This window comes from Balaenoptera acutorostrata, chromosome 17, assembly GCF_949987535.1.
Source record: "Balaenoptera acutorostrata chromosome 17, mBalAcu1.1, whole genome shotgun sequence".
Classification (NCBI taxonomy): Eukaryota; Metazoa; Chordata; class Mammalia; order Artiodactyla; family Balaenopteridae; genus Balaenoptera; species Balaenoptera acutorostrata.
Window position 1 is genome coordinate 25062503 of NC_080080.1, and position 24131 is coordinate 25086633.

The following is a 24131-nucleotide window of genomic DNA, read 5'->3' on the forward strand; positions in this document are numbered from 1 at the left end:
GAAATCTTGATATGATTGGGCACAAAAGCCGCTGCAGTAGGTAAACACGAATGTGAAAAAAAGTAAAAATTAAGCACCAGTGTGAATATTGTTCTAGCATGGAACTTACCACAAAAGAAAACAGAAGAAATTTTAAAATATCGTAAAATATGCTGTACAAATAGTCATTGCACTGTTCTGCACTGTGAAGGAAAGGTAAAATATGGACATGGGAGAAGAAAAAAAGAAAATCTAAAAATCTATATTGTTAACTAAATTCTTATTGACAATATGACCCAAATTATGGAAATTTTAATTGTTTTTCATGAATAAATTGACTAAGTGGACATTAAATGTTAAGGTGTGAAAAATACAACATAAGGCACTCAGAAACAAAGACTGAATCTATGGAAATTTGCAATACCAATTTTTGAGACCAGTTTTCCATAAACACATAACAAACTATCTAGATTAAGTTTTGCTTCCACCTGTTTACACAGCAGTGTGCTTACCCTGATCATAGAAATCATTCTGTAATAATAAAATAATCTATATTTCTTTGCTGTCTCATGTTGTAGTTTGTCATGAAGACAGGCTAAGATAATGTTCTTTTAGTCATTTTATACCTAAGGCATGATGTATGTGATGAATAGATGAACATATATTGAAGAAAGATCAACAAAGGAGAAGAAGCTTCACATACACTATAAAGAGCAGTAAGGAGTTGTGAATTTATGACAGCAATGAATAAGCAAAGGTGTTTCATTTAGAAATGTACAGTATATGAATGGCAAATATGGATTACCAGTGAAAAACCAGAAGCCTAAGCAATTGTATCCAAAAAAAGAAGTAAGAAAAGGTAAAGTATCCATTAAAAAATATGTGAAGGATATGACAAGGCAATTTACAAAAAAAGAATGATAAATAAATGAAAAGCATATAACAAAATATTTGATCCCAGTACTAATCAGAGAAATACAAAAATAAAATAGTAAGATAATATTTTTTTTTCTGCCTTGCAAAATTTGCCTTATGAAAAAATCTACTATTGCCAAAATCAGGGTTGGAGGTCGGAAACACTTAATAACCTTGTGAAAGCAGCAATGATTTTTACTTTACTGAGGATAGTTTGGCTATATGTCTCTTAAAATTTAGTACTCTCATTTCTGGAATTCCATCTGCAGGATATATCACACAAGTGCACAAGGATATAGATCCAAAGCTGCTCTTTACACCCATGAAACCACAAAGAATGAAACCATCAAATGGAGATATGTCAAATAAATTATAGTGCAGACATACCATATGCCATTTAACTATGTAGTCATTAAAAAAGGAATGTAGTAAACATATATATGTGGATCCAGAAAAATATCAGTGATATTTTACAAAGTTAAACAAAAAATTCAGGAAAATATGCTTAGTATGACTGACTCTATTTATAAAAAATACATCTAATGCATAGAAATATACATATTATCTGCATGCCTAGAAATGGCCTGGAAAAGTAAGCTTATAACAATGACAAACCTTGTGAAGCATAAGTAAATGAGGAAAATTTTGTTTTGCTTTTAAAGTTTCTATTTACTTCTGATCTTTTGGGTGTGAAAATTATTAACCTTCTGTTGGAAAAATGTACTTTATTATTAACACTGTGATGTTTAATCAAACATATATAAACAAAAATGAAAATCAAATGAAGAACACAGATAAGAAGCTTAAAAGGAGGGGTAATTCCCAATTTGCCTGGAGAAAAAAAGGAAAGGAATTGAAATGCATGAATCAGCAGGCCCTTGAAGAATCAGTGGACAAGGCTGAGCCTGTTATTTTAGGACATATGTCCTTTTTCTAAAACTATCAGTGTTATGGGTCTTGAGACTATTTAAAACAGCACTGGGCTTCCCTGGTAGCGCAGTGGTTGAAAATCTGCCTGCCAATGCAGGGGACACGGGTTCGATCCCTGGTCTGGGAAGATCCCACACGCCGCGGAGCAACTGGCCCGTGAGCCACAACTACTGAGCCTGCGCGTCTGGAGCCTGTGCTCCGCAGCAAGAGAGGCCGCAACAGTGAGAGGCCCCCGCTCGCCGCAACTAGAGAAAGCCCTCGCACAGAAACGAAGACCCAATACAGCCAAAAATAAATAAATTAATTAATTAATTAAAAAAAAAAAAAACAGCCCATAGATCAGATTGTAGCTGAAGGGATTCATGCTTGCATTTAGTTATGAAGTTCAAATTGGAAGCTGTTCAGGCGGAACACTAATAGAAATGGGTGGTAGCTAATTAACCTAAGGCTTCAAAGTAATTGCTCTGCAAGAAGCAATTTTAAAAGGGACCTTTCTGTCTCTCTTTTTTTTTTTTTTTTTTTGAAAAAAATAAAATGCCCTATTTGATTTTTGGTGCATGAGCAAAACTGTAAGTATACACACAAATATTGATTTTTTAAAAATTTCTACCTTATCCAGCTTCTTGGTAAGTTTTTGAAAGGGCAAAACGATCACAAGAACTATGCCATATATCACATACTGAATAACCCAGGCTTACGACTTTCCCATATATAAAGATAATCAGAATATATTACTGAAGTGAATACGGCTAGGAGGATAGGGTTATACTGATTAATCCAGCCCTGAGCCACCCACCTCACCACTAGTCAGTAGAGTCAGCTATTCCAAAGCATATAGCTGTTTGGTAGAGAAGTGGCTCCCCTAGCAAAAGCAAGGTGCTCCTGTGGAATGAATGGACAACATCCCAAATTAGCCTCCATCTGCCACGATCTACCACTCTGGCTTCCCATCTTTGATGCATGGTTTCTTACACTTTTAAAAAATATCCATACCTTTATTACACATACTGTACTCATTTTTTCTCAGAGAGAGGAGCTCCAAATTTCCTGCATCTCTACATCCAGTTTCAAAGATACTTTGGGTAGTATGGCATTCTCTCACCCAAAATTAGCTTGGTATCTCTCACTGACAGCTTCATGGCACTTAAGCTTCATGTAGGACACACAGATGTGGAAATAAAATCTGGGTGAAGAATTCTCATCAGAACTTCTGAAATTGAGGCAGGAAAGACAGGACCAGGCCCAAGGACAGCTTACTCACATATTGGCATTAGGCAGTTGGCAAAGCGACCTCCATGTTTTGCACTTGATAAGATTATGACACATGGAGTAATGGCATCTAAAACAGAAACTGTGTAGCGTTTGAACAAGAAACTCTGATCATGAAAACTGGGGAGCATACGCAAATAAAAACGCACAGGTTGCTGATGACCCTGTATGACCTTCCACATGTGGCGCTCAACTAGTAAGGAAAAATTTAAGGGAAAACGCTCTTAGAGTGCATGTACAGTAGCTTCAGGAGACAAATGCATGCGCAGGATGAGAAGCTGGTGCAACCTGGTGCAATCCAGGCCACACCTCAACCCTCCCCTCAATGAATATTCCGCCCGTAATCAAAAAGACCCTCCACCCACTCAAAGGGCTAAAAATAAAATAAAAAGGGGGATCATCAACCCTGTAGTGCAGCTCTTCACTCAGGAGGATGCCCACACTCTTCTCCTTAGAGTGTGTAACTTTCACTTTTGCCTCAGTAAACTGCTTCTTTGCTCTCTTTGCTCCTCAGCCTCAGCGTGTGTGTTTATTTTTTCCTTGGTGTTTTGTGTCCTTTGACCAAATTCTTTTGGACAAGTTGAATGAGAGCCAGGACTTTTGATAAACCTTTTCTGGTATCAAAACCATGGCTGCCTGCCTCATGCAATTAGATCCAAGCTTTAATTGCATGTACCAACCAGTCTAGGTACATGCTGGGGACCATCTTCTCTGACCATTCTATAAATCTTAGGGTTTTACATTACCCAATATGACTACAGAATATTATATACTTATAAAAAATTCTTCAAGAAACATGCTGTGTTTTCTAGGTATCTCCAAGAGTCAAGCTCTCAATAATTTAGACCTCCCATAGAACTAGTAGGGAAGTTTTTAAGATGGCTGCTGTCAGTTGCCCAGGGCTCAATTTTTCTCCCCAACCTTAGATGTCACTCTGATATGGTTAGTTTAGGACTGTGCTCTGGTCAAAGAGCAATTACATAGGTTTTGTTTTGTTTTGTTTTTTAGGTCTGAGCCTTTTATCCCTCTGATAAAATCAGAGTGGGACAGATTTTCCTAAGGCACAGTGGCTGCATGGTAGAGATTTGCATACACAAAACAGTTAGCATGATTTACTAAGAAAAACTGGAGTTAATTTTTTAAGACTCAAAATGCACACTAACATTATTAAAGTCAAAATGTTGTTTATGAGTGCCCACAATTAGATTGGAAACTACTTCAGGGAAGATACCAATTAGATTGGAACTACTTCTAGGATTGTGTTTGCATGTTGGATCATGTAATGTATAATGAATCAGAAGTGTAGAGGATTTTATTTCATCAACTGTTTTATAATTACTAAGCACAAGATGTATGATAAATGACACGTCTTCTAGTATTTTGCTACTGATGTTTTACCTATTGTAAAAAAATAGATAATTTACCTAGCTCTTAAATTGTCATTTGCAAAATTATTGTAACATGGGTCTTGGAAAAACAAAAGGCTTTTTCCAAATAATATGTCTTCTAGATTGTTCTTATTTTATGTAATATTAATGTCTGTTTATTTGTCTTTTGTTACAGGATTTATTTATACATGTGGTGGAACTTTAAAAGGACTTAATGGCACTATAGAAAGCCCTGGTTTTCCATATGGATATCCAAATGGTGCAAACTGTACATGGGTAATAATAGCAGAAGAACGAAATAGAATACAAATTGTTTTTCAGTCGTTTGCTCTAGAAGAAGAATACGACTACTTATCCTTATATGATGGACATCCTCATCCTACAAACTTTAGGACAAGGTTAGTGTATTTTGAATGGAAAAATGGAGGGAAATATTTATTGGGTAAAAGTAGTTTATTTTACAAAAGATGCTTAACATTTGTGGTGCAATTATAATAAAGTCATATTTGCCATCCAATTATTATTCATTTGGAAATATATCATCCCATGAACAAATTAACTCCATATGTCTGACTTCATAACTCTAGTATATTAATATTATCTCTGCAAAAAGTGAATTTAAATTGAATTGTACCTCTTTAGAGTGGTTAAAGGTATTTTGATTTTTAAAATTCTTACCTCAGGGCTTCATTCTTTATGGGCATAACTCTTAGTAAAGTGAAAGATTAACATGTAACATGTCTTTCAGCAGTATGTACCCAATTTTAATATACAACAATATGCAAAATACTTAAAATCAATATTTATATGATGGCAGAATATATTAATTTTAGATAATGTGTATGGTTTATAAAGTTTAAATATCTGAAAAGTAGACCTTCATATCATCAACTGAGACATTCATGTTTCTGTCCACACAAATGAAATTATTTATTTTTAAGTTAGTTGATAAAACAGATATGAAAATTAGCTGGCACACTGATTGTTTATAAGTGTTTCTTTAGAATTTCTTGTTAGAAAATAGAATATCTAGACATATGATGATAATTTTTGCTGTCTTATCAAAAACTCTTTTTAAACATAAATGAACTCTAATTCAACCAACAAATTAAAAATGCCAGACACTGCATATTTCATTTAGCCCTAGATTTTTACCAATGTATGCATATTTTTCCTTAACTGTAGTATAGCGGTTTTTTTTAAATTCTAATCCAAAATATTCTAAGCAGATAATTTATAAGAATTAAAGACCCTTACATACTTGACTATGTTTGAGTTATGATTCTGTGATTCTATTACTTTTTCTAGTAGTTGTTACTGTGTACTTGCCTTCCTGATCTACAGGAATCAGATTATCAATATTAAGTTTTTATACATTCACCAGTCTTCCATATTCTTTTGCATTGATATTTCCCATATTAAATAAATATTTGATATATATTATCTTACACTTTTAGTAAGAAAACATGTAACATAGTGGGAAAGTTGTTGGACCAGGAGATAAGACCTGCATTATAGAGTTAGGTTTGTTGTTCATTGGCTGTTTGAGCAATCCACACCATCTGTTTGTGTTTAAACTGGAAGAATTAGTAATACAGAAAATACTGTCCATTTCACTATGCTCTTCTGAATATCTCATGAGATAATGTATATGAAACTGCTGCACGAATATATAATGTTTTTAGTATATATTTCAACTGTTTGCAGTCAGAATGACACTTAAAAATGTCTGGGTTGTTTCCAACCACATGTCTGTACAACGAAAAGGTCACTAGATTGATTACAGGTGAGATTCTACTTTTCTTTCTTTTTTTTTTTGCTCTACATTTATTTACTGAGGATTTCTAACTTCATTTTCTACTTCCTTTTACTCTGTTAAATTATTAATATCGAGTCATTTCAAAGATATACAGTATGGCAGACACGTCAATGGTGCTATTTCATCATCATTGCTAGTATCATTAAAAGTTCCATGTCTTTTGTTAATGATACAGCATTAAGTCAAGATAGAAAACATCCAGCACTGCATGTCATGTGTGTGTGCTTGCCTGCACTAGTGGGTGTATGTAGGTGTGGTGTGGGTGTCTGCCTTCACCTGTACACATCCAATCAGGCTATGAAAGAAAACGGAAGCTGCTTCTTAGACTTTCAAGTCAGCGAAATTGATGTATATAAAACTAAAAGCACAAAGAGTTTTGTATATTTCTTTTACATCAGCAATGTATGATATATAGTTGGTATAAATATGAAAAAAAAATAAAGCTCTCCAAATGTTATCTGGTAGTTTCTATCAATTCATTGATAGTATTGTTTGTACAAGGATCTATTCTCTCTAGATCGTCTCAAAAATGAGAAAATATTTTTATTTTACCCCCCTTCTTTTTTTTTTTTAAGCAATTGTGGCCTCTGGGAAGTTAAAAGATGGTAAGATGGGGAAAATAAATTTATTATTCCCATTCTTTCTTTCCTAATCTGTAAATAGGGAATAATAACATTTAATTTACAGAGCATATATAAGGATTACACACTGTATATTGTATTTGTTATATTTAACTTCTCCCCTGTTCAAACAATGTGAAAAGATTCCTACTATTATCATCATCATTTTACAGCTTGGAAAATGAGACTTACATTACTTGCCCAAGGTTAACACTGTTAAAAGTAGCCAGAGGCAGGATCATTATTGCAATCCAGATTTGTCTGAGTTCTGAGCTTACGCCTGTAATAAATCAATCAATTAATTAATCAATTAATTACAAAAAAAATTATATATATAAATAAGTAATATATATATATCTCCATGGTTTATTTATTGATTAAAGCCTATTTTTTCTTAGCAATATTAGGTAAAATTTAATGAATTAGATAAATAAAAACAATTTTTTAAAACTGTATAGTAGAACATATAAAGATATAAACAAATATAAATTATAAGTTTATTCTTGGTATTTGTTTTATGAACTCAGTTCTAATGTTCCCTATAGCATGTTGGTCATTGTTGATGTACACTATATCTATTGGTCTTTATGCCTAAAGAAATACTGTTGCTAATATTATAGAGCTGATTTTAATTAGCAAGACTGGGGGAAAAAATCCAGTGTATAACCTACAGCTCCTTCCAGACTGTGTTTGTACACAGTCTGCTCTTTGATTAGAAGTCTAATCAGCTCCTGGCAGTTTGATTTATTTTTGTGTTTGTCCCTTTGACTCACTGCTTTCTTGCTTTTTCTTTCTCTCACATCCTCACTTAATACATGTCCTTATGGTATGTCTGCTATTCTCTATCTTTCAGAAATTGATAATCATGTTTTGTTACTTTCTGTGAACTCCAATAGACTTTTTAAAATCAGCTTGCTATACTTGCATTGTAATAACACAGAAAAGATGATTTTTAGGTCTTATACTTGCTTGTATAAGAGGTATATTGGGTTTGGTGATCACAATTTCCTATATTTAAACTATTTTCTATAACTCCAGTTATTGAAGAGTCTGCTTGTTTTCCTCTAAGTTTTTTAATTTATTAAATAAAAACTGATACTGGTGGCTGAATTTGATACTTACAGCAATGCACCATTAGAGAACTCCTTTAGTTATATCTTTAGCTTAAAACAAATTTGGTCTGCTTGATGTAAAAAGAGGAATTGTAAGCTTTGCTTACTTTTTTATGCTAATATTGTATTTTCTCAATAGAAAAGTTATAGCAAAAGGTAAAAAGAAAAAAAAATCACTCAATCTCATGAAGCAGAGACATATATTTGTATATTTAGGACCATACTATACATGCTATTTTATGTTCATATTTAGTCTCCTTGAAATAATATATACATATTTCACATGTGATTAGAATTATTGTAAGTATCAAATTTAGTGGATACTTGTCTTACTATAAGCATGGTTCATTTAATTATTCTCCTATTATAAAATATATTGGTTTTTCCTTTCATAATTAATGCAGATATCAGAATTAGCATTAATTCAGATAACAGCTTCACATTACCACTCCTAGGTGAAAAGTGTTCTGGAAAAAGAGCATTTCATTCTAACTTCAATCATGAAAAGTGGCATGAAGAAGGCGGAGTATCAGTCAAATGACAGAATATATCATAGCATCAAAATATTTTATTCACATATTTTACTATTAAAAACAAAGTTAGTTTTAAGAATAATTAATTTTCTAGATAAATTATTTCTTTGTAATTTAAAAATGAAGTACAGAGAGACCTTCAAGATGGCGGAAGTGTAAGACGTAGAGATCACCTTCCTCCCCACAAATACATCTACATGTGGAACACCTCCTACACAACACCTACTGAACGCTGGTAGAAGACCTCAGACTTCCCAAAAGGCAAGAAACTCCCCACGTACCTGAGTAGGGCAAAAGGAAAAAGAAAAAACAGAGACAAAAGAAGAGGGACTGGACCTGCAACACTGGGAAGGAACTGGGGAGGAGGAAAAGTTTCCACACACTAGGAAGCCCCTTCATTGGCGGACACGGGGGGTGGTGGGGGGGAAGCTTCAGAGCCACGGAGGAGAGCACAGCAAAGAGATTCCCGCACAGAGGATGGGTGCCGAACAGCACTCACCAGCCCAAGAGGCTTGTCTACTCACCCGCCAGGACAGGTAGGGGCTGGGAGCTGAGGTTCTGGCTTTGGGGGTCAGATCCCTGGAGAGGACTGGGGTTGGCTGCGTGAAGACAGCCTGAAGGGGGCTAGTGCTCCACAGTTAGCCAGGAGGGAGTCCAGGAAAAAGTCTGGAACTGCCTAAGAGGCAAGAGATCATTGTTTCACTGTGTGTGAGGAGAGGAGATTCAGAGCACTGCCTAAACAAGCTCCAAAGATGGGCGCGAGCTGCGGCTACCAGCACGGACCCCAGAGACGGACATGAAATGCCAAGGCTGCTGCTAAAGCCACCAAGAAGCCTGTGTGCAAGCACAGGTCACTATCCACACCACCCCTCCCGGGAGCCTGTGCAGCCCACAACTGCCAGGGTCCCATGATCCAGGGACAACTTCCCCAGGAGAACAAGGTGGGCCTCAGGCTGTTGCAATGTCTCGCTGGCCTTGGCCACCGCAGGCTTGCCACGCATTCCGTACCCCACCTTCCTCCCCTGGCCCGAGTGAGCCAGATCCCCCTAATCAGCTGCTACTTTAACCCCATCCTGTCAGGGTGGGAACAGACACCCTAGGGCGACCTACACACAGAGGAGGGGCCATATCCAAAGCTGAATGCCAGGAGATGAGCGAACAAAGAAGAGAAAGGGAAATCTCTCCCAGCAGCTTCAGGAGCAGTGGATGAAATCTCGATAATCAACTTGACGTACCCTGCATCTGTGGAATACCTGAATAGAAAACGAATCATCCCAAAATTGAAGCGGTGGACTTTGGGAGCAATGAGATATATTTTTTTCTCCTTTTTCTCTTTTTCCATGTGGCTGACAGGGTCTTGGTGCTCTGGCAATTTGTCAGGCCTGTGCCTCTGAAGTGGGAGAGCCGAGTTCAGGACATTGATCCACCAGAGACCTCCCAGCTCCACATAATATCAAATGGTGAAAGCTCTCCCAGAGATCTCCATCTCAACGCTAAGACCCAGCTCCACTCAATGACCAGCAAGCTACAGTGCTGGACACCCTATGCCAAACAACTAGCAAGACAGGAACACAACCCCACCCATTAGCAGAGAGGCTGCCTAAAATCAAAATAAGGTCACAGACACCCCAAAACACACCATCAGACGCGGTCCTGCCCACCAGAAAGACAAGATCCAGCCTCATCCACCAGAACACAGGCACCAGTCCCCTCCACCAGGAAGCCTACACAACCCATTGAACCAACCTTAGGCACTGGGGGCAGACACCAAAAACAATGGAAACTACGAATCTGCAGCCTGCGAAAAAGAGACCCAAAACACAGTAAGTTAAGCAAAATGAGAAGACAGAGAAACACACAGCAGATGAAGGAGCAAGGTAAAACCCCACCAGACCAAACAAATGAAGTGGAAATAGGCAGTCTAGCTGAAAAAGAATTCAGAGTAATGAGAGTAAAGATGATCCAAAATCTTGAAAACAGAATGGAGAAAATACAGAAACATTTAACAAGGACCTAAAAAAACTAAAGAGCAAACAAACAATGATGAACAACACAATAAATGAAATTTAAAATTCTCTAGAAGGAATCAATAGCAGAATAACTGAGGCAGAAGAATGGATAAGTGACCTGAAAGATAAAATAGTGGAAGTAACTACTATAGAGCAGAATAAAGAAAAAAGAATGAAAAGAATTAAGGACAGCCTCAGAGACCTCTGGGACAACATTAAATGCACTAACATTCAAATTATAGGGGTCCCAGAAGAAGAAGAGAAAAAGAAAGGGACTGAGAAAATATTTGAAGAGATTATAGTTGAAAACTCACCTAATATGGGAAAGGAAATAGTTAATCAAGTCCAGGAAGTGCAGAGAGTCCCATACAGGATAAATCCAAGGAGAAACATGCCAAGACACATATTAATCAAATTAGCAAAAATTAAATACAAGGAAAAAAAATATTAAAAGCAGCAAAGGAAAACAACAAATAACATACAAGGGAACCCCCATAAGATTAACAGCTGATCTTTAAGCAGAAACTCTGCAAGCCAGAAGGGAGTGGCAGGACATATTTAAAGTGATGAAAGGGAAAAAACTACAACCAACATTACTCTACCTAGCAAAGATCTCATTCAGATTCGACGGAGAAATAAAAACTTTAATAGAAAAGCAAAAGTGAAGAGAATTCAGCACCATCAAATCAGTTTTACAACAAATGCTAAAGGAACTTCTCTAGGCAGGAAACACAAGAGAAGGAAGAGACCTACAATAACAAACACAAAACAATTAAGAAAATGGTAATAGGAACATACATATTGATAACTACCTTAAATGTAAATGGATCAAATGCTCCAACCAAAAGACATAGACTGGCTGAATGGATACAAAAACAAGACCCATATATATGCTATCTACAAGAGACTCACTTCAGACCTAGGGACACATACAGACTGAAATTCAGGGGATGGAAAAAGATATCCCATGCAAATGGAAATCAAAAGAAAGCTGGAGTAGCAATTCTCATATCAGACAAAATAGACTTTAAAATAAAGACTATTACAGGAGACAAAGAAGCCCACTACATAATGATGAAGGGATCAATCCAAGAAGTAGATATAACAATTGTAAATATTTATACATCCAACATAGGAGCACCTCAATACATAAGGCAAATACTAACAGCCATAAAAGGGGAAATCGACAGCAACACAATCATAGTAGGGGACTTTAACACCTCACTTTCACCAATGGACAGATCACCCAAAATGAAAATAAATAAGGAAAGACAAGCTTTAAATGATACATTAAACAAGATGGACTTAATTGATATTTATAGGACATTCCATCCAAAAACAACAGAATACACTTTCTTCTAAAGTGCACATGGAACATTCTGCAGATTAGATTATATCTTGGGTCACAAATCAAGCCTTGGTAAATTTAAGAAAATTGAAATCTTATCAAGTATCCTTTCCGACAACAACACTATGAGACAAGATATCAATTATGGGGAAAAAATCTGTAAAAAATACAAACACATGGAGGCTAAACAATACACTACCTAATAACCAAGAGATCACTGAAGAAATCAAACAAGAAATAAAAAATACCTAGAAACAAATGACAATTAAAACACAATGACCCAAAACCTATGGGATGCAGGAAAAGCAGTTCTAAGACAGAAGTTTATAGCAATATAGTTCTATGTCAGGAAACAAGAAACATCTCAAATAAACAACCTAACATTAAACCTAAAGCAATTAGAGAAAGAAGGAAAAAAAAAAAACAAACCCAAAGTTAGCAGAAGGAAAGAAATCATAAAAATCAGATCAGAAATAAATGAAAAAAAAAAATGAAGGAAACAAAGCAAAGATCAGTAAAACTAACAGCTGGTTCTTTAAGAAGATAAATAAAATTGATAAACCATTTGCCAGACTCATCAAGAGAAGACTCAAATCAACAGAATTATAAATGAAAAAGGAGAAGTAACAACTGACACTGCAGAAATACAAAGGATCATGAGAGATTACTACAAGCAACTATACGCCAATAAAATGGACAACCTGAACAAATGGACAAATTCCTAGAAAAGCACAACCTTCCGAGACTGAACCAGGAAAAAATAGAAAATAGAAACAGACCAATCCCAAGCACTGAAATTGAAACTGTGATTAAAAATATTCCAACAAACAAAAGCCCAGAACCAGATAGCTTCACAGGCGAATTCTATCAAACACTTAGAGAAGAGCTAACACCTATGCTTCTCAAATTCTTCCAAAAAATTCCAGAGGAAGGAACACTCCCAAACTCATTCTACGAGACCACCATCACCCTGATACCAAAACCAGAGAAAAATGTCACAAAGAAAGAAAACTACAGGCCAATATCACTGATGAACATACATGCAAAAATCCTCAACCAAATAATAGCAAACAGAATCCAACAGCACATTAAAAGGATCATACAACATGATCAAGAGTGTTTTATCCCAGGAATGCAAGGATTCTTCAACATATGCAAATCAATCAATGTGATACACCATATTAACAAACTGAAGGATAAAAGCCATATGATTATCTCAATAGATGCAGAAAAAGCTTTTGACAAAATTCAACACTCATTTATGATAAAAACCCTCCAGAAAGTAGGCATAGAGAGAACTTACCTCAACATAATAAGGGCTATATATGACAAACCCACAGCCAACATCATTCTCAACGGTGAAAAACAGAAACCATTTCCAGGAAGATCAGGAACAAGACAAGGTTGACCACTCTCACCACTATTATTCAACATAGATTTGGAAGTTTTAGCCACAGCAATCGAAGAAGAAAAATAAATAAAAGAAATCCAAATCAGTAAAGAAGAACTAAAGCTGTTGCTGTTTGCAGATGACATGATACTATACATAGAGAATCCTAAAGAAAACTACTCTACCAGAAAACTACTAGCGCTAATCAATGAATTTGGTAAAGTAGCTGGATACCAAATTAATGCACAGAAATCTCTTGCATTACTACACACTAATGATGAAAAATCTGAAAGAGAAATTAAGGAAACACTCCCATTTACCAGTGCAACAAAAAGAATAAAATACCTAGGAATAAAGCTACCTAAGGAGACAAAAGCCCTCTATACAGAAAGCTATAAGACACTGATGAAAGAAATTAAAGATGATACAAACAGATGGAGAGATATACCATGTGCTTGGATTGGAAGAATCAACACTGTGAAAATGACTATACTACCCAAAGCAATCTACAGATTCAAGGCAATCCCTGTCAAACTACCAATGGCATTTTTCACAAACTAGAACAAAAAATTTCACAATTTGTATGGAAACGCAAAAGACCCCGAATAGCCAAAGCAAGCTGAGAAAGAAAATCAGAGCTGGAGGAATCAGAATCCCTGACTTCAGACTATAATACAAAGCTACAGGAATCAAGACAGTATGGTACTGGCATAAAAACAGAAATATAGATAAATGGAACAGGGGAGAATGCCCAGAGATAAACCCACACACGTATGGTCACCTTATCTTTGATAAAGGAGGCAAGAATATACAATGGAGAAAAGACAGTGTCTTCAATAAGTGGTGCTAGGAAAAGTGGACACCTACATGTAAAAGAATGAGGTTAGAACACTCCCTAACACCATATACAAAAATAAACTCAAAATGGATTAAAGACCTAAATGTAAGTCCAGACACTATAAAACTCTTAGAGGAAAACATAGGCAGAACACTCTGTGACATAAATCACAGCAAGATCCTTTATGACCCACCTCCTAGAGAAATGAAAATAAAAACAAAAGTAAACAAATGGGACCTAATGAAACTTAAAAGCTTTTGCACAGCAAAGGAAACCATAAACAAGATAAAAAGACAACCCTCAGAATGTGGGAAAATATTTGCAAATGAAGCAACTGACAAAGGATTAATCTCCAAAATTTACAAGCAGCTCATGCAGCTCAATATCAATAAACAAACAACCCAATCCAAAAATGGGCAGAAGACCTAAATAGACATTTCTCCAAAGAAGATATACAGATAGCCAACAAACACATGAAAGGATGCTCAACATCACTAATCATTAGAGAAATGCAAATCAAAAGCACAATGAGGTATCACCTCACACCAGTCAGAATGGGCATCATCAAAAAATCTACAAAGAACAAATGCTGGAGAGGGTGTGGAGAAAAGGGTACCCTCTTGTGGTGCTGGTGGGAACGTAAATTGATACAGCCACTATGGAGAACAGTATGGAGGTTCCTTAAAAAACTACAAATACAACTACCAGATGACCCAGCAATCCCACTACTGGGCATATACGCTAAGAAAACCATAATTCAAAAAGAGTCATGTACCACAATATTCATGGCAGCTCTATTTACAATAGCCAGGACATGGAAGCAACCTAAGTGTCCATCGACAGGTGAATGGATAAAGAAGATGTGGCACATATATACAATGGAATATTACTCAGCCATAAAATGAAATGAAATTCAGTTATTTGTAGTGATGTGGATGGACCTAGAGTCTGTCATACAGAGTGAAGTAAGCCACAAAGAGAAAAACAAACACCGTATGCTAACACATATATATGGAATCTAAAAAAAAAAAAAAAAAAAAAAAAAAAAGATTATGAAGAACCTAGGGGCAGGACAGGAATAAAGACACAGACGTAGAGAATGGACTTGAGGACATGGGGAGGGGCAAAGATAAGCGAGAGAGTGGCATGGACTTATATATACTACCAAATGTTAAAATAGATAGCTAGTGGGAAGCAGCCGCATAGCACAGGGAGATCAGCTCAGTGCTTTGTGACCACCTAGAGCGGTGGGATAGGGAGGGTGGGAGAGAAACGCAAGAGGGAGGAGAAATGGGGATATATGTATACGTATAGCTGGTTCACTTTGTTATAAAGCAGAAACTAACACACCATGTTAAAGCAATTATACTCCAATAAAGATGTTAAAAAAAAAAAGAAAAAAAAGAAAGAATTTAGAATTCCCAAGAAAAAATAAAAATAATAAAAAGAAATAAAAATGAAGTACATAATTTAAGAAGATAAAGTTTACGGTGTGACCAGTACTACATTATGACTTCATGATAATAATCAATTAATAATAATAATAATCAATTATTTATATTTGATATTTATTTACAAATTTATTTTAAAATTTCCATGGAATATCCTTCTCCATCCCTTCACTTTGAGCCTATGTATGTCCTTAAAGCTGAATGAGAAAAATTGAAAGCATATTATATTGCAAATAGTAACAAAAGTAGTAATTTGTTGATATAAATTTGATGAGTATTATACAGAATCTAAATGATAAAAAATTGTAATATAGTGCTGTAAGGCATAAAGTTGGAAAATGGAGATCCGCACTATATTCATGGTTATAATTACTACATATTATAAAGCTCTCATTCTTTGAAATTAAAATACAGTATTATCCAAAACTCCTAATGTATTTTGATATACTTGAAAAAACGATACAATAGTTTGAGAAACTATCACATAAAAAGTACCAGGAAAATATTTCAGTATAAGGCAAAAGAGTTTAAACTGTAAGATAAAAAATGTGTAAAAAAACCCCAATAATTAGAATGTGGTATTGGCTGATATAAGAGTAGAAGACATTGGAACAAATTCTATATGAATTCTGAGAAATAGGAGAAGATTATATCACAGAAGTTACTAAAAGAAACATGATAAATATTTCATATTATTATAAAGCATGACAAAAAATGTATACCTACACCTAAAGGAACTAGAGAGTGAAGAACAAACAAAACCCAATGTTAGTAGAAGGAAAGAAATCATAAAGATCAGAGCAGAAATAAATGAAATAGAAACAAAGAAAACAATAGCAAAGATCAATAAAACTAAAAGCTGGTTCTTTGAGAAGATAAACAAAATTGATAAGCCATTAGCCAGACTCATCAAGAAAAAGAGGGAGAGGACTCAAATCAATAAAATCAGAAATGAAAAAGGAGAAGTTACAACAGACACCGCAGAAATACAAAGCATCCTAAGAGACTACTACAAGCAACTTTATGCCAATAAAATGGACAAACTGGAAGAAATGGACAAATTCTTAGAAAGGTATAACCTTCCAAGACTGAACCAGGAAGAACAGAAAATATGAACAGACCAATCACAGGTAATGAAATTGAAACTGTGATTAAAAATCTTCCAACAAACAAAAGTCCAGGACCAGATGGCTTCACAGGTGAACTCTACCAAACAATTAGAGAAGAGCTAACACCTATGCTTCTCAAACTCTTCCAAAAAATTGCAGAGGAAGGAACACTCCCAAACTCATTCTATGAGGCCACCATCACCCTGATACCAAAACCAGACAAAGATACTACAAAAAAAGAAAATTACAGACCAATATCACTGATGAATATAGATGCAAAAATCCTCAACAAAATACTAGCAAACAGAATCCAACAACACATTAAAAGGATCATACACCACGATCAAGTGGGATTTATCCCAGGGATGCAAAGATTCTTCAATATACGCAAATCAATCAATGTGATACACCATATTAACAAATTGAAGAAGAAAAACCATATGATCATCTCAATAGATGCAGAAAAAGCTTTTGACAAAATTCAACACTCATTTATGATAAAAACTCTCCAGAAAGTGGGCATAGAGGGAACCTACCTCAACATAATAAAGGCCATATATGACAAACCCACAGCAAACATCATTCTCAACAGTGAAAAACTGAAAGCATTTCCTCTAAGATCAGGAACGAGACAAGGATGTCCACTCTCACCACTATTATTCAACATAGTTCTGGAAGTCCTAGCCACGGCAATCAGAGAAGAAAAAGAAATAAAAGGAATACAAATTGGAAAAGAAGAAATGAAACTGTCACTGTTTGCAGATGACATGATACTATACATAGAGAATCCTAAAAATGCCACCAGAACACTGCTAGAGCTAATTAATGAATATGGTAAAGTTGCAGGATACAAAATTAATGCACAGAAACCTCTTGCATTCCTATACACTACTGATGAAAAATCTGAAAGAGAAATTAAGGAAACACTCCCATTTACCATTGCAACGAAAAGAATAAAATACCTAGGAATAAATCTACCTAGGGAGACAAAAGACCTGTATGTAGAAAACCATAAGACACTGATGAAAGAAATTAAAGATGATACCAACAGATGGAGAGATATACCATGTTCTTGGATTGGAAGAATCAACATTGTGAAAATGACTATACTACCCAAGGCAATCTACAGATTCAATGCAATCCCTATCAAATTACCAATGGCATTTTTTAAGGAGCTAGAACAAATCATTTTAAAATTTGTATGGAATGGAACAGGATAGAAAGCCCAGAGATAAACCCACACACATATGGTCACCTTATCTTTGATAAAGGAGGCAACCATATACAGTGGAGAAAAGACAGCCTCTTCAATAAGTGGTGCTGGGAAAATTGGACAGGAACATGTAAAAGTATGAAATTAGAACACTCCCTGACACCATGCACAATAATAAACTCAAAATGGATTAAAGACCTAAGTGTAAGGCCAGACACTATCAAACTCTTAGAGGAAAACATAGGCAGAACACTCTATGACATACATCACAGCAAGATTCTTTTTGACCCAGCTCCCAGAGAAATGGAAATAAGAACACAAATAAACAAATGGGACCTAATGAAACTTAAAAGCTTTTGCACAGCAAAGGAAACCATAAACAAGACCAAAAGACAACCCTCAGAATGGGAGAAAATATTTGCAAATGAAGCAACTGACAAAGGATTAATCTCCAAGATTTACAAGCAGCTCATGCAGCTCAATAACAAAAAAACGAACAACCCAATCCAAAAATGGGCAGAAGATCTAAATAGACATTTCTCCAAAGAAGATATACAGATGGCCTACAGACACATGAAAGAATGCTCAACATCATTAATCATTAGAGAAATGCAAATCAAAACTACAATGAGATATCATCTCACACCTGTCAGAATGGCCATCATCAAAAAATCTAGAAACAATAAATGCTGGAGAGGGTGTGGAGGAAAGGGAACACTCTTGCACTGTTGGTGGGAATGTAAATTGATACAGCCACTATGGAGAACAGTATGGAGGTTCCTTAAAAAACTACAAATAGAACTACCATACGACCCAGCAATCCCACTACTGGGCATATACCCTGAGAAAACCATAGGTCAAAAAGAGTCATGTACCAAAATGTTCATTGCAGCTCTATTTACAATAGCCAGGACATGGAAGCAACCTAAATGTCCATCGACAGATGAATGGATAAAGAAGATGTGGCACATATATACAATGGAATATTACTCAGCCATAAAAAGGAACGAAATTGAGTCATTTGTTGAGACGTGGAGGGATCTAGAGACTGTCATACAGAGTGAAGTAAGTCAGAAAGAGAAAAACAAATATATATTAACGCATGTATGTGGAACCTAGAAAAATGGTACAGATGAGCTGGCTTGCAGGGCAGAAGTTGAGACACAGATGTAGAGAACAGACATATGGACACCACGGGGGGAAAACTGCGGTGGGGTGGGGATGGTGGTGTGCTGAATTGGGCGATTGGGGTTGACATGTATACACTGATGTGTATAAAATTGATGACTAATAAGAATCTGCAGTATAAAAAAACAAAACAACTAATACTAAACTTTCATTGGGTTATTTGTATGGAAATATGTTAATATAAATGTTTCAGACATTACATGAAATTTCTAAAAATCTTATATGTTCTGGTATAATGTTATAAGTCATAATCCTAGTTATTACTTTAAAATATATATCTCAGAAATAACTAATTTTCTTGTCAACTGCATTATTATGAACTTTCATCAAATCTTTAAAAAAATAAATAAATAAAATAAAATATTAAAAAAAGAAACGATAAATATTTCATATTATTATAAAGCATGACAAAAAATGTATAGAAAGAGATAAGATATGGTTCCATTAATAAAAACATTTTCTGTGATTAAAATATACTTCAAACAAAATAAATATTTAAAGAATTATCAGAGGAAATAATTTACTATATATATATGTATATATACACACACACATGTATATACACATACACATATGAAACACAAAGGCTTGATGTGTTTAATATAAATAACTTTTAGAAATTAATATGAAAATTATAATCATATATATAGAAATATACAAAAATACGAACAGTGAGTTCACATAAGGAAAATGTTAAAATGCTAACATACAATAAGTAACTAGTAAAAATAAATCTTTCTAGTGATTTGAAAAAATAAGTAAAAGTAACTATGTAATTATTTTCAAACAGAAAATTGTCTAAGACTTGAAAAATTGTAAACACTGTCAGTGAAGATATTTTGGTACTTTTCTGCCTGACTAGTGGGAATATCATTCTGTGCATGATTTCTGAAAGATAACTGTATTAGATATCAAGGAATTTATCATAAATAAAACTCTAAATATCTGCCTCTCCATGTTAGATTTTCTTTGCTATTTTTTTTTAAAGTAGCAAAATCATGAATGTTTAAAGATAGAGAGTGATTAATAAGCAAAGGAGAAAATGCAGCAATTAGAAAACAAGGCTTATAAGAATAATTTATGGATGGGGTAAATGTTCATGACATATTACCGGCTAGAGTAAAAAACAGACTTCAAAACAGTACATATAATAATATAATAATACAGCTTGTACATGTTGTGTCTGTCTGTCTTTGTGTATTCGTGAACTGAAGGATTTATTACAAAATGGCAACTGTGGTCATCTCATGGTGATGGGGTTATGAGGATTTTTTTCCTTTTTTGCTGGTCTTTGATTTCTAAGACTTTTACCTTTAACATCCAGTGGCATTAGAAAAAAATATATTCTGGTTCCTTTATACCTCTTCCAAATTTCAAGAATATTTTCCCACTATATATCACCTAATGATCTAGAGTTTAAATTTCAAACTGGAAGAGATGAGTATCAATATAAAAATGAACATTGACTAATTTCAAGCTCAATAATTTAGACCTTCAAATGAATCAGAACCATATCATGAAAGTTTATATTTGAACTTTTCAAATTTACAATCTAAGTTTACATACTAAAATAATAATGAAAAAGCAATTGTGAAGAAAAAAGTACTTTTTCAAATTAAAAAATATGACATGTAAATAATTATGTGTGTATATCAAAATTAATTTTTTTCTAAACAATTATTTCATTGTCCAGATAATAGCTCTAAATCAAGAGAAGCAAACTTTAAGTGTGCATATTTATATATGCACATCTCGTTCTTGATGTTGACTAAAGGAGAAAACATTGAAATATATTTTGAATTGTTTAAATTAATAAGTATGTTATTAAAGTTCAAACTTTAAAATTGAGGCATACATTTTCTACAGCTCAGTATTTACATCTTAAGCAGTAAATTAAGTATTGATAAAATATACTCATGTAACCCACACCCTTATTAATATACATTTTTATAACCCCAGGAAGTTCTATAGTATTTCTTTCCAGTCAATGTCTATCTTCACAAGCAACTACTAGTTTACTTCATCAGGAATTAGTTTTGCCCCTTCTAAATATTCATATAAATTGAATGTTACAATATGTATTGTTTTCTTTCTGGTCTTTTTCACTCAGCATAATGTTTGTAAGATTCATCCACATTGTGTGTGCCAACAGTTTGTTCCTTTTTGTTGCTGAGTAACATTTTATTTTATGAATTGTTCATTCTCCTGTTGAACATTTGGACTGTTTTAAGTTTTGGGATACTCTTTGTAAAGATACAACGAACATTCATGCATAAGTCTTTTTGTGGATATATTTTCATTTGTCTTAGATAAATATCTAGCAGGGAAATTGTTGAGTTACTGGGTAAATATATGTTTAATTTCATTTTAAAAACTCCCAAACAGGTTTCCAAAGTGGTTGCCCCGTTTTTATTACACCATCATTGTATGGGAGCTCTGATTATTCCACATCTTCAATAATATTTGAGAATGTCAATCTTCATTGTTTTTATTTTTCATCTCTGTGATCGCTAGTCACTTTTTTATGTACTTACTGACCCTTTATTGATATATCTTATAACGTGTTCAAATATTTTCCTGTCTTTTAATTGGGTGTTTCATTTGTCTTTATAAGTTATATGTGTATTTATACAATCTTTATACCATTTTTTAACAAATATATACATTACAAATGTTTTCTTTCAATCTATGACTTGCTTTTTCATTTTCTTTCACTTTCTTTAGATTAGCTGAAGTTTTAATTTTTGACAAAGTCCAATTTAATTAATATTTTATTTTTTAGTGCTTTGTAAACAGTCTGACAAATATTTGCTTATCCAAAGATGGAAAGATATTCTCCTATATTTTTTTCTGAAGCTTTAAAATTCTAGATTTGATATTTAGGTCTATGATCAGTCTTGAAGGTGTGAAAGCATCTAGGTTCATTTTAGTCTATGTGGGTATTATACTAAACAAGAATGAACATGGCCTATGTTTTAAAGAATCTTAGAATTGACAACTAAATAATGTGTGCTAGCTGGCTGCTTCTGAGCACAGTTAAAATTAAGCATATTTAAAGTAATTTTTAAAACATGATTGTTTGATTAAATAAATTTTGCTACAGAAGGCCTGTCTTATTTTTTTCTCCCTATCTCTATGATAAAACTATCCTTTACCTCTTTAGTTTTTTATTACTTAGTGTAAATTATCTATAATCAATAGTGTGATTATCTATTATCAATTTAACCTTTTGTTCATAGACACAAAATACACTTCATTACTGTTGCTAAATTCTCTGAACTCCATTTATCCCCTTATTGTTATTGATTATCAGTGATTCACCCAGCATTTTTTCTCAGTGCAGTGAGGAATAGATATAAAAGATGTAATATTTTCTGTCGCTATTTCTTGTTTATATTACAAATTCGCTGGATTCATGACATAACCATAGAATTCACAAGCCTAAGTGACATAATCAAGGAATAGTAATTAGAATGAATAAACAACAGTCTGTAGCTAGAATTCCCACTTGTGTAATTGGTAGACTTTCCTCCTTCAGAAAATGTTGGCTGTGTCCCCATAAACGTTCTTGAGCAGTCACTATAGTTCTCTTCTTTCATGATTAATCTTCTCTCTTTTCTTCTCTCCTTTGTTCTCTGAGTTTCTCCTATAACCTCTCATGTTAAAATCTCTTCATCCTAATCACTGCTCCTTTCAGTGAAACACAGTGATCTGTCTCCTTTCCTGTAGGTATAATGTTGAGGTAGAAAACAACTTTCCCACAAAAATTATTAGAAAATTTCTAAATGACTTGTTAGACCATAGAAACAAATGGCCATAGGGTATACTCTATGGCAGTGCACTCCACTGTTTTAACTGTACTTCCAACTCCCTGTCTCCAGGCTATCAGAAAGGTTTGACTAAGAGTGATACAACCCAATCCAGTTTGCTGTCTCTATAGATTTCCACCTTCAGAGTAAGAATCAGTCCTTGTATCCTGATTATCTCTCTCATATAACACAATGTCTGGGAAATGCAGATATGCTACTGCCTGACTCCAGGGCGTAGGTAGTGTGTGTGTGTGTGTGTGTGTGTGTGTGTGTGTGTGTGTGTGTGGTAATTGCATGTGTAATATTAACAACTGTATACTCAATAAAGAGAAGTAACACCAGGTTTTTCTCATTTATCTCTTATATTAATGAGATCCAAATGGCAACATGAATTTTGCTTATTGTTAATCCAAATATGACCTTAGTAATTGCACTGTATAGAAAATACAAACGAATCCATGGACAAAGGATTAATCTCCAAAATATATAAACAGCTCATGCAGCTCAATATTAAAAAAACAAACAACCCAATCCAAAAATGGGCAGAAGACCTAAACAGACATTTCTCCAAAGAAGACATACAGATGGCCAAGAAGCACATGAAAAGCTGCTCAACATCACTAATTATTAGAGAAATGCAAATCAAAACTACAATGAGGTATCACCTTACTCCAGTTAGAATGGGAAACATCAGAAAATCTATAAACAACAAATGCTGGAGAGGGTGTGGAGAAAAGGGGACCCTCTTGCACTGTTGGTGGGAATGTAAATTGATACAGCCACTATGGAGAACAGTATGGAGGTTCCTTAAAAAACTAAAAATAGAATTACCATATGACCCAGCAATCCCACTACTGGGTGTATACCCAGAGAAAACCATAATTCAAAAAGACACATGCACCCCAATGTACATTGCAGCACTATTTACAATAGCAAGGTCAAGGAAGCAACCTAAATGCCCATCGATAGACGAATGGATAAAGAAGATGTGGTACATATATACAATGGAATATTACTCAGCCATAAAAAGGAATGAAATTGGGTCATTTGTTGAGAAGTGGATGGATCTAGAGACTGTCATACAGAGTGAAGTAAGTCAGAAAGAGAAAAACAAGTATCGTATATTAACGCATATATGTGGGACCTAGAAAAATGGTACAGGTGAACCAGTTTGCGGGGCAGAAATTGAGACACAGATGTAGACAACAAAC

At 34.6% G+C, this 24131-nt stretch overlaps 1 protein-coding gene across 3 annotated transcripts in view; it reads left to right on the forward strand.

The window, feature by feature from the left end:
• CSMD3 (CUB and Sushi multiple domains 3) overlaps positions 1 to 24131 on the forward strand; it is a 1183499-nt gene that overhangs the window by 132157 nt on the left and 1027211 nt on the right. For all 3 annotated transcript variants that reach the window (XM_007188796.2, XM_007188797.2, XM_028168178.2), the window contains exon 2: positions 4657 to 4879. In XM_007188796.2, coding sequence (XP_007188858.2) covers positions 4657 to 4879 — 223 coding nt within the window. The remainder of the gene's footprint in view (positions 1 to 4656; positions 4880 to 24131) is intronic.